We start from the raw sequence: 15,545 nt of genomic DNA, 5'->3' as shown, positions 1-15,545 counted from the left end.
ATTCAGTTTCTAACACACCTGTTTCCTGTTGCACATTTCCTGCTGTGTCCGAGTACGGACAGCCAAGCTCCTCCCCCTCCTCCTCCTCCTTGTCACTGTCAGACAACATGGTGACCACAGGAGTCGTTGACGCCTCCCTGCCGCACAAACACTTAAGTTCAAGTCAGCACGCAGAGCCGCGACCATGTGACCTCACACCAGGATTCAGGACAGAGGTCACAGAGGTCAAGCTCACTGCAGGTTATTTTATTTTAAATCAGGCTGACTGTGGGTCAGGTTTTTTGTTTTCATGGATGCGTTTGATCGCAGAGTTTGGTTTGTTTTCTTCAGGTGAGTCTGAACATCATCATCATCACGTTTACCTGAGCTTCACGGCTCGCTGCTGAGGTGCACTCTGGGAACTGGGATTGCTGCAGGGGGGTCTAAGGTCAGCGAGACGCTGCCTCATCCTGATGGTGAGCTCTGGACTCAGACGCCACACGAAGATACAGCTACACACACACACAGACATACACGTGTGTATTTATATCCTTGTGGGGACACCTCATTGACATAATGTTTTCCCTAGCCGCTTACCCTGACCCTGACCCTAAACATAACCATAACCTAATTGTGACCTTTTTTCAACCATCTTTGTTCTGTTAATGGAATGAAACTTCCCACAGGTGTGTATTTTTCTCAGATTTTTTAATTTTCAACATCAGCTCCTTAATAATGTCAATAATATTCACTGTACACCAAATTGTTCCTCTTGACTCTATCGTGGCCATTTTTGGCCAATTGAAACCCATTATAACCACCTTTATTGAGTCCTTGTTATTGACAGTACTATATCATGTGATTTAGGTCAAATTGCTTTCATTCTGAACTCAACAAAAAAAAATTTGTAGTTTTTAATGTTTTTTACCAAATTACATCATTTACCCATTTTTGGCCAATCAAGCGATTTCATGTAATATTCAGAGTTTCTAGTAGCGGCCTTTGATGGCCTACCACACTCCAATGGACCAGAATAATGAAACAATTTTGACATAGGTTTGGTCTTAAGGATCTAATAGTTTGTGTTTGTGCATGACATTGCAGCACAAACATGTATTTGCAAGATAGACTGGAATAAATAATGATGCATCAAACATTACATAGCTTTACATTACATTGAGCTTTGAGGTTCCCAGTCAAACTTAGCTTTGAAGCGCATGTTAAAAGCACTTTTACTCTTGTATTTTTCATAAAAGATACCATACCCAAAATATTAACTCTAGAAATCATTTATTCTGGCTATATGGCAAGAAAGTCATCACTGCTTCAAGCACTGTCTGTATGATGGTCAGAGAGCAAGGACAGCAAGCAGTCCTCTGTCCTTGAAGAAAAGACATCTGCCCAAGATGAAGAAACTTCCTCTCCAGAAAATGAGGGGACAATCTCCAAAGAGGCTGACTGCATCACCACTGATGTTGAGTACTAGCCATTGACTGAATCCTCTTCTTTGGGGGAGGATTGGGGTTGAGGGGCATGGAGGTGGAGGCCAAGCAGCTGATGGAAAAGAACATAGGAGCATTTTCTGAGACCGAGGAGCCGGTGAGTGGATCCCTCGTGAAAGGAAAACCATGTGGGTCCCACAACTGAAGAGAGACTGCTCTACAATCCAGTACCCACTGGTATCAAACCAGGAGTCACCCTGTATGCAGTTTCCTGCATTAGCAGCCTGAGATCTACTTTTGACTTTTTTTTATAACAAAGGAGATCTTTTGGCTGCTGTGCACCCTTACAAACCTGCACGGGAGGTGAAGATGTGAGGATTGGAGGATTATAGATGAAGTGGAGATGTGAGCCTACACCAGAATAAAGCAATAAATAGTATGTTGGATGACAACACTGGAAGTTCTCGGGAAGTAAAAAAAGGCATGGGGTTCAGACTCCAACTGACGGAGGAGCTCCGAGGACAATGTCTTTCCTTCGGGCACCTTGGCACAGGAACTCCTCAGATGAAAACTGGCACAGGGGAAACAACCCAGAGCTTCCTCCACAGCTCCTCCAGTTGCAACAGAAGAAGATTTTGTTGTCTGTCTTTGGCTTCACCAAAACTACCACAGCAATATCCCACATGCCAAAGCAACGGAGGAATGTGCTTCATTTGACAGCAACACACAAGGAACCAGCAGTCAGTGATGGGGAATAAAGGATGCGTGAAAGCAAGAGGCAATCCTGGACTACAGTAGGCACAAATATTGCTTGGATAACTTAAGAGGGTGTTGGCACCTCGAGTTGTAGAAGGAAAACTAACTGATGGCTGATGGCTCTTCTCTCCAATCTCCTGGATGTCTTGGGATACGATGCCTTTGTCCCACCGGAAACAAGTTCACTGAAGTGGGCGAGTCCTCTACAACCTACAGATGAAGAGTGATCCTGGGAGAGCTGGGACACATGCTGGTGACCTCAACAACTGCAAGACACCCTTGTCCCTGATTCTCAGCCACTTCTGCCATTGATCTCAAGATACAGTAGTCTGAACCAGAGTGTGACCCACATCCCACCAACGAAATGAGAAGAAGGTGCACCTCCAGGATTGGAACAGCAGCCCCTTGCACCAGGTGTAGAAAGTGTGCCTACAAAAACCACTGCTATACTCCCTGTAAGCGTAGAGAAAGTGTCATCAGCCTGTGGCTTAAGTCGCTTGCGTCCTAATGAAAGAGATTTGACGCACACACAGACATGCACTAACACTGGAATAAAGGAGAAAGCTGGAATATAAATTTATCATTTTATTGGTCATTTCAGTGGGTTATTTGGTCATTAAATTGCTTTCTGGCCACTAACACACCATGTGTGATATTTCTTTTGGCCATTCACCCTTCCCCCCCCAAAGAAAAAATATAAAAAGAAGTAAAAATAAATCATTGTTACAGACTGCATACTGACTGATAAAGAAAAAATATTAGGTTTCACCATTCATATGCTAAAAAATGTGAACTTTATTACTATTTTTACTATAATAATACATAATCTGACTGGTATTTAAAGGGTATAATATCTGAATTTGAATTATATTTTGGTTTTAAAAAATCAAGTCAATGAAAGTAGAAAAATGTTTTAATATATATGAATTTTATAGCATTTTGTAAACATAAACAGGGGGTGGACATTTTTGGCCACGAACAAGCTGAGAGGGAGTTTTGTTGTTTTTCTGTCACTGCACAAAAAAAACAAAGATGCATAAAACTCATTGATACTTTTAATTATTGCTACGCATCTAACCTCCACCATGGTTAGAAAATAAATCAGTTTGCATGTATTATTTAGAAAAAAATGGGGATTTTATGCTTTTATTCCTATTTAATTCATTACAATTATGTGATCTAACTGGTATTTAAAGGGTTAAAATTCCGGATTTGAATAAAACTTAGATTATCATGAACAGCACTGATGCTAATCTAAAAATTCAAGTAAAAAAAAGTGGAATTTTTTCTTAATATATATGAATTTTGTAGCATTTTGTAAATGTAAACAAGGGGTGGCCATTTTTGGCCACGAACAAGCTGAGAGGGAGTTTTTATGTTTTTGCTCTCCCTGCACAAAAATAACAATGCTATATAATCAGTGTTGATGTGAATCAATTACATGCCCCAGACTCTACTATTAATAATACAAGAAATTTCAGTAGCAATGCAATTATATAAAATTGCGAGATTTGAGGTTGTCTTCCAGCTAGTGCAGTGGGCAAACAAACTGGTGTTTAAAGGGTTAAAAAGTAATAATTATTTTATATTTATGAAAAGAACTGAAGTTAGTTAAAAGCTTTATGCAGAAAAAATGGCAAAAAAACATAAAAATAATAAAAATTACAGACTTAATCTGTTGGTGGCCACTTTTGGCCACGAACAAGCTGAAAGGGTGGTGATTTTGAACAAACCCAGAGGGTTAATAAAGGTGTGGAGGGCTGTGGGTGGGTAGGTGTGGAGGGCTGTGGGTGGGTGGGTGTGGAGGGCTGTGGGTGGGTGCGGGGGGTTCAGGTGAGGCGTACCTGTCTCCTGACACGGTGATCAGGTGTCTGCAGTCATTGCTGAACTTTAACCCCGTTATGATCTCTGGGACAGGAAGAAAAAGGGCCAGATTTGAAATAACTTTACTGGAATCACAGCCGTGTGTAAAAGCTCTGGTTTTAAATAAAGCTTTGAAAGAATTGGCTCTGCTGTTAGCGGTCATTAATCGTGTCTGTAACTGATGGCAACTGACCTGAGTGTCCGAACATGGTGGCCACGCACTCTCCTGAGTACAGGTCGAAGATGCCAATGTTCTTGTCTGAGCAGGAGGTGGCGATGAAGAGCCCCGAAGGGTCTATCTGCACCTGAGGACGCAGGAGGAGTCGGTTATTGTATGTCCCTGTTCCCATGGAAACATCATCATGGTACCCACACCTTTCTGACCTTAATGAGCGTCCCGTCTTCGCCCTGAGAGCCTTTGTAGAGCTTCTTCTGTTTCCCGTTACTGATGTTAAAGATCCTGCAGGGTGAGACACAGCACTCCACCATCATCATCATCATCATCATCATCATCATCATCATCGGCAGCAGTATTTACAAACTAAAAACATGATCCACAGACAGGAAGTGAGGGGATGAAGTGACCGGAGACCAGCTGCCACAGACCTCACCAGAAAAATAAAACTACTTCCTGGATGTAATGACACTTACAGCCATAAGGTGGCAGCAACGCACCTTAAAGCAGGAAGGAAGCTGCCGGAAGTTTGCATGGCAGTGAATGGGAGCGCCAGTAAAGGTTTAAATCCAAACAAACATGTGATACACCCGTGTGTATTTGTACACATTCATGTGTTTACATCCACAACGCGCAGGTATGTTCAGAAAACCAGCTCGAAGCTGAGAAACGCTTCCGTTTGGAGCTGCAGAAGGTTGAACAAGTCAACTCTGAACTAATCCCATCAAAACCATTCACAGGAACAGGAAACACCAGTGCTGCTTACTGGGCCAATCACATTGATAAAGCTGTAACCAGTAGGGGGCAGCATGACAGGTCGGATCGTCCCCACTGATAGATAATCAATACATGAAGCCTTTCCCCTAAAAGTGGGGCTTTTAATGTGAAAGTCATTTGGTTTCTGCTTCTCTGGGTTTGCTGCTTTTAATGTGAAATACTTTGGAAGGTGCTGTAAACATACAGAAGGAAGAAAGAACCCAGAGAGGAGGAGGAGGTGGTTAATCCTGCTACTCCCACTGGCTGCTGGGTAATCTGACTGATCTGAGCTAAAGGTGGATTAAAGTCCAGGCTCATCCAGCGTCTGATTGGCTGATTGCTAGTCACTTTTCAGTTCCAGCTTTGAAACGGCTTCTGCTGATCACTGACTGGACGCCTGCAGGCAGACTGCATCATGGGAGTTGTAGTTGGTCACAACCTTTCATCGGTCGGCCGTTACCTGATGCTGCGGTCCTGACAGCCCACCGCTGCGTACGTCCCGGTCGGGTCGACGTCCATGTCGTACAGCGTCGTCTTCCTGACGGCGTGATGCGTCCGCGTGAACTCCAAACCCTCCCCTGTCTGAGGAGGAGCAGAGAGAAGAGGAAGCACCACATGACCACGAAGTACCAGAAGGAGTTTATTTTACATCATTTCACCTGGAAACACGTGAACAAAAACTGCATTCAACTGACCTCGGATCAGTGACGAAGCCACGAGCGCGACACTCAGCAGTACTATTACTCCGCTACAGGTACTATTAATATGTTCAGAAGTACTAATGTGTACTCACACGGGCCTCTGTCTCACCTGCTGAGCCTTGCGAAAGTAGACGCTCTTATCGGCGCCGCAGCTGATCATCCTCACCTTCCCCTCATTGGCTGACAGACAGGAAGAAGAACATCACAGGTTAGACGCTAGCAGCAAACTTACAGCAGCAAGGGGTAGAGGGTAAAAGAGGTCAAAGGTCAGACAGTACCAGCAAATCTGACGGCAGTGATGGAGGACGAGTGCTCATCCAGAGTCTGAACCAGGCTGTAATCTCTGCCCACATCCAGGACGTGGATCAGACGGTCCCGGCCGGCCGTGGCCAATAACTGGAGACCTGAGAGAGACGCGTAAATGTGGTTGGACCAACGTTCTCTTTAAATGCCCTTAAGTGTCACAACGGTGAACGGTCTGATCGCCGTAACTCCTACAAGACAAAGCTGAGGGAAACGCTAGCCCTTTATCGCTAACCTGCGCTTCTCCTTGTCTGACATCACATCACACGAGCCAATAGGAAGTCTGAGTGAACATTTCCACGTTGATATTTATCTCGGTGTTAAAAGGACCTGCTGTAATCAGCTGACTCAAAGCACAAAAGAGCCCCGCCCCCTCCCCCAATGCCTCGCTGCAGTCAAAAATAGAGTCCCCACAAACCGCCAAGGCGGGTGCACGCACACACACAGCTGTGGCTTCATCTGTGTGACTCCAATAATCTAATGAACCTCTGGAGGAGGATGAAGACATGTCTGAAGGCCAGCACGGCGCTGCTATGGCGTTATTTTTGTGCCACTATTCTGAGTGCACGTAAAAAAAAGTTTGCAGGTGCAAGTGTTGCATCTTGAGGAGAAATTTATTTTGAGCGAAGAAAAGAATTTGAGTGAATAAAATTCATTGCTGCGTGCAAAAACTGTATTTCAGTGTTTGCTATTATCCACACACACACACAACAGCAGCCCCTCTCGCTCAGTTTTTGCATTTGCGCCTGCTCGCAATGTGTTGCTCGCGCTCTCAACATTTCTGCCTGTGCGTGCTCAACCCTTTTGTTTTGATTTTCTCAGATTTTTTTGCATCCAAGTCTGTGATTGGCTGGTTTTGTGGCACAAATATAACGGTGTAGAGAAAGAGTTGAGCGCGCACGGGCAGAAATGTTGAGAGCGCAAGCAACACATTGTGTGTGTACGTGTGTGCACCTGCAAATTTTTTTTTACATGCGCTCAGAATAGTGGCATAAAAATAACGCATACGCTGCGGCCCAGCCACCACTGCACCACATTAGCGTCTGCTTTTAGCCGCTCGCGATGGTAAAGTCAGTTATAACGAGCACCGTGTGGGTGTAAATCATGGAAGCACACGGCTGACTTTAACTACATTAGCTTATGTCAGCAGCTCTTCTCACAGATAAAACTCTCCCACTCTCTTTATAACTTTAGAGCGTCCTTTCACACAAAACAGAAAATGGTGTAAAACCAAACACACAGCAAAATGACCTCACTTTTACGCGTCCTGAAAATAAGGGCCAATTTACAGAAACACAAGTACTTTTATTTTGAAAATCTGAGGTCAGTCTTGCTAGTTGGATGTTGCAGGTTTATGTGGTGGAACACAGGAAATTCTCTCTGCGGGGACACCAACGGTCCAAAATGACTGAAAACCACAGACGGAGCCGGCTGTAAGTCAGAAAGGAACGCTCACAACCACAGAAACACATAATTACACACATACCAATTTAACAAGCTCCAGTGGCATCACTTCCTGTAAAGAGATGTCGACTCAGCAAAAAGGACGAGCTTTTTGTTTTCCAAGAGGAAGAGAAACAAAGGACCTCGAGTCAGAGGACAACTAATCTGTAAGACTGAGCTCTGACCTTCAAAATCAAGTCAAACCAGCAGGGGGAGGGGCGGGGATAATGTCAGGTATCGTAAGCGTCTACGTTTCCTCCCTTTAAGGCAGGGGTGTCCATCTCCATCTCCAGGCCTCGAGGGCCGGTGTCCTGCAGACGCATCCCTGATTCAGCACAGCTGATTTAAATGGCTGAATGACCTCGTGTCCAGAGGCTGGACTCAGGTGTGTTGACCCAGGGTGAGATCTAAAACCTGCAGGACACTGGCCCTCGAGGCCTGGAGTTGGAACCCCTTCTTTAAGGGGTCCTTTCAGTAATCATTGTCTGTACATTCAAGGCTTCATTAGCATGAGGAGAACATTTTTCACATTAAAGTTATGAATAAAACCCATTTCAAAATAAGAGCGGTGATGGAATATTTTAGTTTTCTATCAGGGAATAAAAACGGATGTTGGGTTTATAGCACAGCGTTAGTTTCACAGAGTGAAAATATCTTTAAAGTTTTCATATCTTTTCTTTAGGATATATTTAAACTGTCTTCAAAAACTGAACTGTTTCCAGCGCTGCGTTGTGTTCCCGCACTGGTCTGGGATGGTTTCTCACCTGTGTCCGGTTTGGAGAACTCGAGGCAGAGGATGTCGGAATCGTGAGCCTGAACGTTCAGAATTTCCTCCATGCCGTCCAGGTCGTGGATCCTAAAACACACCGACGTCACACCAACGTCACACCAACGCACACGCACCTTTTCCGTGGCGACCTGCCCACCTCCACTCACCTGAGGATCCCTGTGCGATCTCCAGAGGCCAGGTGATGTCCATCGGGGCTGACTCTCAGGGTCCTAATGCCCGCTCTGCTCTGGTCCACCTGCTGCCCCTCCGTCACCGATGACCCCGCCTTCTCTGTACCCGCAGCAATGCTGACGCTCTCCGTGTCCAGGAGGCCAGTTATGTTGTCGTCCACGTACACAACCTTCTGCAGGTCCTACGGGGACAGAGGCCATAGGTCAGTGTAGCACAGGTGTAGGTGTACGATGTGCAGGTGCGTGCTGTCCTACGTTGCTCAGGATGTTCCTGTGGAGGGCGCTGTGCCCGTCAATGCTCCACAGTCGGATGGTGTTATCTGAGGAGCAGGACAGGAAGGAGCCGCGGGGAAGGCACGTTTTACCACCTCCTCCTCTTTCTCCTCCACCCTCGGGGTACATCTGCACAACAGTTACAGGTGAGACACAGGTTAGCAGACTTTGTATGCACAGTAATCCAGAGTTTGGATTACTGTCCAAACTCTGGGTCCTTCTGTTGGGTGGAGGCGGCACAGCTGGAGGCAGAGTAATCCCCGCCTGGTGGATGATTTACTCACAGAGCTCAGAGTGTGGTTGGAGAGTAAAATTTTACCGAGGTTAGAGCTCACACCTGTGCACCACACCTGTACCCGTTTCCCCTCAGACGCTGAGCTTCACGACACACGTCTATAAACTTTAACCTGTCGGGAGGGTGTGACCGAGGCCAGGCTGTGCTCTGTTTGTGACGTAGCACACTCGTTAGCTTTGTTTGGCAGTATGAGCACGTCCGACACAAAACTACACAACGAGTAGCCGAGTCTGAGCTGCTGACGGTCTGAGAACCATCATCATCATCAACTTTATTTATAAAGCACTTTAAAACAACCACAGCTGACACAAAGTGCTGTACATTGGAACTGTAAAATAAAATTATATGAGATATAAGTAAAAACCAAATAAAAGAAGAGTGAAATCATTAATTAAATAACTACTTCAATTAAAAGAGAAACTAAGTCTCACTGAGGTTAAAAGCCAAGGAATAAAAGTGGGTTTTAAGACGTGATTTAAAAGTGGACAGTGAAGGGGCCTCTCTAACGTGCAAGGGCAAATTATTCCATAATTTTGGAGCCACAATAGAGAAGGCCCCGCCCCCTCTGAGCTTCCTCCTGGATCTCGGTACCTCCAGGAGCAGCTGGTCAGCTGACCTGAGAGACCGACAGGGTGTGTGGGGATGAAGAAGCTCAGATAGGTAGGGCGGGGCAAGACTGTGAAGGCATTTAAAAACAAACATAAGAATTTTAAAATGAACTCTAAAAGACACAGGCAGCCAGTGCAGAGAGGCCAGCACGGGGGTTATATGCTCTCTTTTTCGAGTTCCTGTTAGGAGTCGTGCAGCCGCATTTTGAACCAGCTGCAGACGTGAGAGTAATGACTGACTGACCCCCACATAAAGTGAGTTACAGTCGTCCAGGCGGGAAGAAATAAAAGCATGGATCACTGTTTCAAGGTGCTGCCTCGAAAGAAAAGATTTTACTCTTGCCAGTCCCCTTAAATGATAAAAACTGGACTTCACCACTGCTCTGATTTGGTTGTCCAATTTAAAATCACTGTCCAACTTAAAACCAAGGTCAGTAACAACAGGTTTAACCACACAAAATATCCTCACAAACACAGACATCGATGACACACTGTTACGCCCCCACGGTTTCAATGTATGAGCAAGGCCCCATAACATCAGTAAAACCAGCACACTGACCTCCAGGCTCCACACACAGGATGAGTGATAGAGGGCGGAGTAAAGTTTTCCCGCCTTGCGGGGGTCACGGAGATCGCGGATGTCCCAAACATAAACGCTGTGGTCGTTGTAGACACATGACAGCCAGCGATTGGCGGGGTCGTAGGTCACTGCCACGGTGTCTGGGTAACGAGACTCCGGCCTGCAGGAGAACAGCTGACTGACGAAGACAAAGAGGAAGAACAATGAGAGCTGCGGTTTCCATGGAAACTGTTTCCACGATCAGCTGAGCTCTAAGTAAAAACCAGTTTTCCTGTTCTGTGTTTAAACAAAGATGTGCAGACTGGCGCCATGTGACCTCTGACACGTGTTTGTCAGCTAAACATGGCGACGGCATTCTCAGTGACGACTACTACGGGCTAACGTGCACTATAGTGGGGCTACATACCGACTACAGTAAGCTGTAGTAAAATAAGGTACAGGTGTGTGTTACCTGGCTTCCACCATACTGGCGACATCAACGCCAAGGCAGTGTGGCCGGGGCAGGGTGCACAGGAAGTGCAGGTTGGCGGGGCTGAAGGCTCGAACCGTCCCATCGGAGCAGCCACAGAAGATGAAGTCATCAGTGACGCACAGACAGGTGGCCTGAGACGTCTGAGGACACACGGACAGGTAAGTACACGCACCTCCACCTGAGCTGTGACAGAATGCAGTAATACTGCAGTACTAACGCTAAAGTGCTGATACTACTGCAGTGCAGGACGGTGCTGCGATGGAGAGGGTAATGTGCCAGAGTGGGTGTGGTGATGTTACAGCCATGAGGTAGTTAAACGTGGACCTGGTTTGAAATTGACCAATGAGGGTGAGATGAAGGGAGTGGGTGTGTCTGATCTTTGTCACCAGAAACGTTTTATTGCTGTAAAAATCGCTCCTCGCCGTTCAGCCGCCACGGCACCGTGTCAGAGAGGATCGATAGCAAATGAACATTGTGATTAATAATGATGTCACACAGTCAGCTGCTGTGGTGGGAGGAGCTGTGGTGAAGGGCAGAGTTTGAAATGAAACAACGTAAACACGTTTGGTGGCGGCGTATGTGTGTGGGATGTATTCGCGGCGGGCTGAGGTGGGACGAGGACTTACGGCGACAGAGTCGACCCTCTGCGCAGGAAGCAGAGGAGGAAGCAGAGCATTAGAGCAGAAACAGTGACATCACGCGACCACTGTGTAGACGCCTGCTATCAGGCCGCACGCACTCACCCTTAACTCCACCCACTTGTCGAGGAGCCGCCGGTCGTTGAACTCGCACAGCAGGCCGGAGGAGGTGATGCAGAAGGTGGAGGCGGCTTGTCTGCCCCGCCCACACGCCACATCACTGAAGAAGTTATTCCTCAGCTCGCCGAGCAGTCCCGAGCGCCCGAGCAAGGGCACGGTGGCGTTCACCTGCAGACACAGAAACCATCAGTAACCGCACAGGAAGTCCCAGCCGATCAATCTTTAGGTGGGCGGTCACGTGGGAACCTTGCAGGTCTTGGCGTGGTCCAGGTACCAGAACTTGACGTGTCGGTTTCCAGCGGTAACGAAGTAGGAGCTGTCATCCGAGAAGGAGACGGCGGTCACTTTGCTGGACACCTTATTGGACGCCACGACTACGTTTTTCTGAAACGGACAGACAGCAGCAGGTGAGCACGAAGACCTTTTCTCAGGTGGCATCTCTCAGGTGCACTCGGCCACGCCTCCGTCACCTTCCAGTTCCATACGTTGACCACCATGTCGTGCTGGTAGCCCACGCTGACAATGTACTTCCCATTTGGAGAGAACGCCACGCACGCAATGCCATATTTATGTTCCTGCAGCTCGCACACCTGAATGCACTCTGATACCTCCCAGACCCGGACCGCCGGCATGTGACCACTCTGAGGAAGACAAGAAGGAAAAAAATAAGCATCATCTCTCACCTGAGGCACCAGGTGAACACCTGAGCACTGTCGTGGCATGCTCACCTCTCCTGTGACCACATACTTCCCGTCCGGCGAAAATGCCAGCGTCGTGATTGCCTTCCTGTAACAGGAAACTGTCTTTATTCCATGTTTTCCTTACAGAAGCAGACAAGAAGTGTGATCTGATTGGCTGCTGGAGTCTTACCTGGAGCTGTTGAAGATGTGATGCTGTTTGTTCTTCCGTGGATTCAGCAGCACGACCACACAACTGCAATGACACGGCCAGGTAACATGATCAAAACACTCATTCACAGGAAGTAGGGCTGCCACAAACGATTATTTTGATAGTCGACTAGTCACCGATTATTTTTGCGATTAGTTGACTAATCAGATCATCATTCATTGGATGTAAAACGTACAGCTTATTGCACCAGCAGCATCTGCTCTTATATAACTATTATTAGCTTACAGCTTTAAGTGTTTAAGGTCTGTGCTAACTAAAAATAAAGACAAGATGATAGTTTATTAAATTTTAATGACATTTGCAGATTGTTTCGGTGAAGTTTAATAAACTCCTTGCTATCTAAAATATAACAGGACACCGGAGTAAATTCTGCAGCATCTCACACTTCTGATAATCAGCTGTTTATTCAGCTGTGTAAAAACTATAACTTTAATCTCAGCCAAACCGATTTACTCAGGAACAAATAAAATACTAAATAAAGCCAAACAATAACATTTTTAAGTTATCTAAGTGACTTATATATCATGTTTAACCTGAATAGTGAAAGACGGCGGTGGGTTTGAAAACGATTTGCTGGGAGTCCGGTGTTCTCACGGCTCTAGTGAGCCTTGCCCCCGGCTAGCTATCAAGCTAGTGGGTAACAGACGTCTCCGAAAACATCGGAGCGCTTTTGAAAATATGTGGTGTCTTGACAAATTGAGCAGATATTTGAGGTTTACACAGCTACATTCTCGCCTGAAAATATGTTAAACGTTTATTTTGTGACCCAGAAAGAATAATAAGAGTAACATTAAAACTAACTAGCTGCCGCCATTGTTGGAAACTGAGCTGGGCTGCGCTATGAATTCTGGGACACAGCTTCTTCTTCGTCTTCGGGGTTTAACGGCAGCTGGCATCCTTGTACATGCAGTGCTGCCATCTTCTGTTTCAGTCCGTTATTACACTCTTAAATCCTACTACTTATTCCTGCGTCTTTCAGGTTCTTACAAAGCTTCAAACGATGCGTCGACTATTAAATTAGTCGTGACTAGTCGACTAATCGTGGCAGCCCTAACAGGAAGGCAGAGAAAGTTGTCTGGTTTCCAAAATAAAAGACCTGGGACGGTTTTCCTTCAATCCGATTGTTAAGTGATGATGTGACGAATCCTACTTCCGGGCCTAAAGTAGTCTGCGTTTAATATGGCTTTTGTGTTGTTAACATGTTTAATGTTATGTATTTTCTTCTATTTAATCTCAAAAAGCTCCTAAAACAGTCAGTGATCACTGTTGACCTCCCTCGGCTTTTATTACCGCTAATCATTTATTTAAGCTCAGTTTTTAAAACCTTAGGATGTAACTACAGCCCAGCCCATGCAGCAGTATATGAATGACTAACCTCGTATTGTGGATGGATTATCTCAGTTGTTCTCCTGGCTGAAGTTTGGTCCTTTTACAGCATCCTGCCATGCGATTACATTTGTTCCTGACCACCGAGAACACTCACGTTAACTTTTATCGAGTGGAAAAAAAGTTAGCTTGTTTATATTATGCTAACATAGCTGTGTCGCTAGCGGTCACGTAGCACATCATTATATACCAGCTAGCCCAACTTCAGTAACCCTACAAACGTCACTGCTGTTTAGTTTTCTGTCTTCATTTATGCTGGAAGTGATAGCAGAGCTGTACGTTTTAATTTGTTTCCAAAACCCCGCAGTCAGGACATGCTATATTGTATTTAGATAGAAGCTAGCGAGCTAACTCCCTGCTAACTTCTAACTCCGTTAAATGTCATAAATTCCGTTTTCATGGATGCCTGGATGTTAAACTCAATTGTTACACCTGGTAGAGCAGAACGCTGATCATTTTATTAAAGATGAAAGATTTTAGACAGTTTTTCAACTCTCATAATACCATAGCAGCGGTCCCCAACCCCCGGGCCTCGGACCGGTACCGGGCCGCGAGAGTTGAGGCTCAGGTGTGAAATGTATAGTTTTCAGGGTTTTTATCGGTTTTCAGCGTTATTTTGTTATCGTTTTTATCGTTAACTCGGTTTTCCTGGGTCTTTTCACGTGTGTTATGAATAAATCTTCTTTTTTCGGTACCGGTACTAGTTTTATTTTGTTGTATTTATCCGCGACACCTTAAAGGCCGGTCCGTGAAAATATTGTCGGGCATAAACCGGTCCGTGGCGCAAAAAAGGTTGGGGACCACTGCCATAGTGATCGTTTGATATATGGACCTGCAGCGGAGTTTAGGCCAAGACACGGTTAGTGACATCAGACTTAATGACCAGATTGCCCGAGGATGGGGCAATAGGATGAACTATTGAAACCAGCCCACTGAAGGAACAATGTCATTATGCAAATGTCCTGTTTATAAGATTGTGGAAACCTGCAGTCAGCTGAGACTGAAGAAGTCACCTGGATGAGTGACGAAACGTTTCTCCCACCGAAAACATCCAGATGAACAGAATCAACTTTTGGAGATTGAGGAAAATCTCACAGTTTCAAAATAAAAGCTTTCAGTTAGCTATTGGCTGTTACCAACATGCCTTAAATATGTGAATTTTGCAAAACAAAAGGTCAGACTTAATTTTATAAAATAAACAGGATGATCAGCAATGCCAGGTTTTCAAAGTAAAAACCTCCCAAGTTTCCCCACTTCAAGCGTTAGCAGGAAGCTGCAGACGGAGTCAGGCACAAGCAACAATCCCACGTCGATTCTGTTTCTAAAGCAAAATTCACCAAGAAGAAGAAGGAGCAGAGCATTCTGGGAGATTAAAAACCCTGAAACAATAAGCAGTTTATGGCTGCATCCCAATCCAGGCACAGTGGCGTGCCGAAATCTGGCCCAATTCAAAGGCTGCTCGAAATGCGGCCCTCAAATGCGTCCTTCATTTCCCTGAATTTTAAGGATGTGGCGGTGTAGACTTCGCGGTCCCATATATCCCACAATTCATAGCGCGGCAGTCGGTGTGGATAATTTTGCCGCAGACGGCAGAAGCGGAGCAGCCGAAGAGTAAACTTTCAAAAGTAAGTAGTGAATATTATGTCACTTATTTATGTGAAAATGTTTAATAATGAGGAACATTAAAACATTACTGTTGGCCACATGTCGGCAAAGTTATTTGCCATTAGTGATGGTTGTACGTTCAGCTTTTACTTGCTTTTAAAGCTATTAAAATATAATAATACAATAGTCGACCTTAATCTTACAGAGAATGTGATGATTTTGTGGATAATTAAAGTCAGTCATATATCCACAAACACAACAAGCTGAAAGTCAGTGATGCT

The 15,545-nt window shown here is 45.4% G+C and overlaps 1 protein-coding gene across 7 annotated transcripts in view; it reads right to left on the bottom strand.

The window, feature by feature from the left end:
• mapkbp1 (mitogen-activated protein kinase binding protein 1) overlaps positions 1 to 15,545 on the bottom strand; it is a 32,793-nt gene that overhangs the window by 8,228 nt on the left and 9,020 nt on the right. For 5 of the 7 annotated variants that reach the window (XM_042213435.1, XM_042213433.1, XM_042213432.1 and 2 more), the window contains 19 exons: positions 12,235 to 12,297; positions 12,093 to 12,150; positions 11,835 to 12,005; positions 11,611 to 11,748; positions 11,350 to 11,532; positions 11,233 to 11,250; positions 10,586 to 10,746; positions 10,114 to 10,312; positions 8,634 to 8,780; positions 8,355 to 8,560; positions 8,183 to 8,274; positions 5,951 to 6,076; positions 5,782 to 5,852; positions 5,432 to 5,553; positions 4,425 to 4,500; positions 4,234 to 4,345; positions 4,022 to 4,085; positions 363 to 491; positions 19 to 137 (listed from right to left, as the gene is read on the bottom strand). In XM_042213435.1, coding sequence (XP_042069369.1) covers positions 19 to 137; positions 363 to 491; positions 4,022 to 4,085; positions 4,234 to 4,345; positions 4,425 to 4,500; positions 5,432 to 5,553; positions 5,782 to 5,852; positions 5,951 to 6,076; positions 8,183 to 8,274; positions 8,355 to 8,560; positions 8,634 to 8,780; positions 10,114 to 10,312; positions 10,586 to 10,746; positions 11,233 to 11,250; positions 11,350 to 11,532; positions 11,611 to 11,748; positions 11,835 to 12,005; positions 12,093 to 12,150; positions 12,235 to 12,297 — 2,255 coding nt within the window. The remainder of the gene's footprint in view (positions 1 to 18; positions 138 to 362; positions 492 to 4,021; positions 4,086 to 4,233; positions 4,346 to 4,424; positions 4,501 to 5,431; positions 5,554 to 5,781; positions 5,853 to 5,950; positions 6,077 to 8,182; positions 8,275 to 8,354; positions 8,561 to 8,633; positions 8,781 to 10,113; positions 10,313 to 10,585; positions 10,747 to 11,232; positions 11,251 to 11,349; positions 11,533 to 11,610; positions 11,749 to 11,834; positions 12,006 to 12,092; positions 12,151 to 12,234; positions 12,298 to 15,545) is intronic. The other 2 variants (XM_005947484.3, XM_042213434.1) reach the window with 1 other exon arrangement.

This window comes from Haplochromis burtoni, unplaced genomic scaffold (genome assembly GCF_018398535.1).
Source record: "Haplochromis burtoni strain Fernald_Lab_line unplaced genomic scaffold, NCSU_Asbu1 Contig_442, whole genome shotgun sequence".
Lineage (NCBI taxonomy): Eukaryota > Metazoa > Chordata > Actinopteri > Cichliformes > Cichlidae > Haplochromis > Haplochromis burtoni.
Note: the sequence above shows the minus strand (reverse complement) of the source record. Positions and strands in the feature narration are given on the sequence as shown.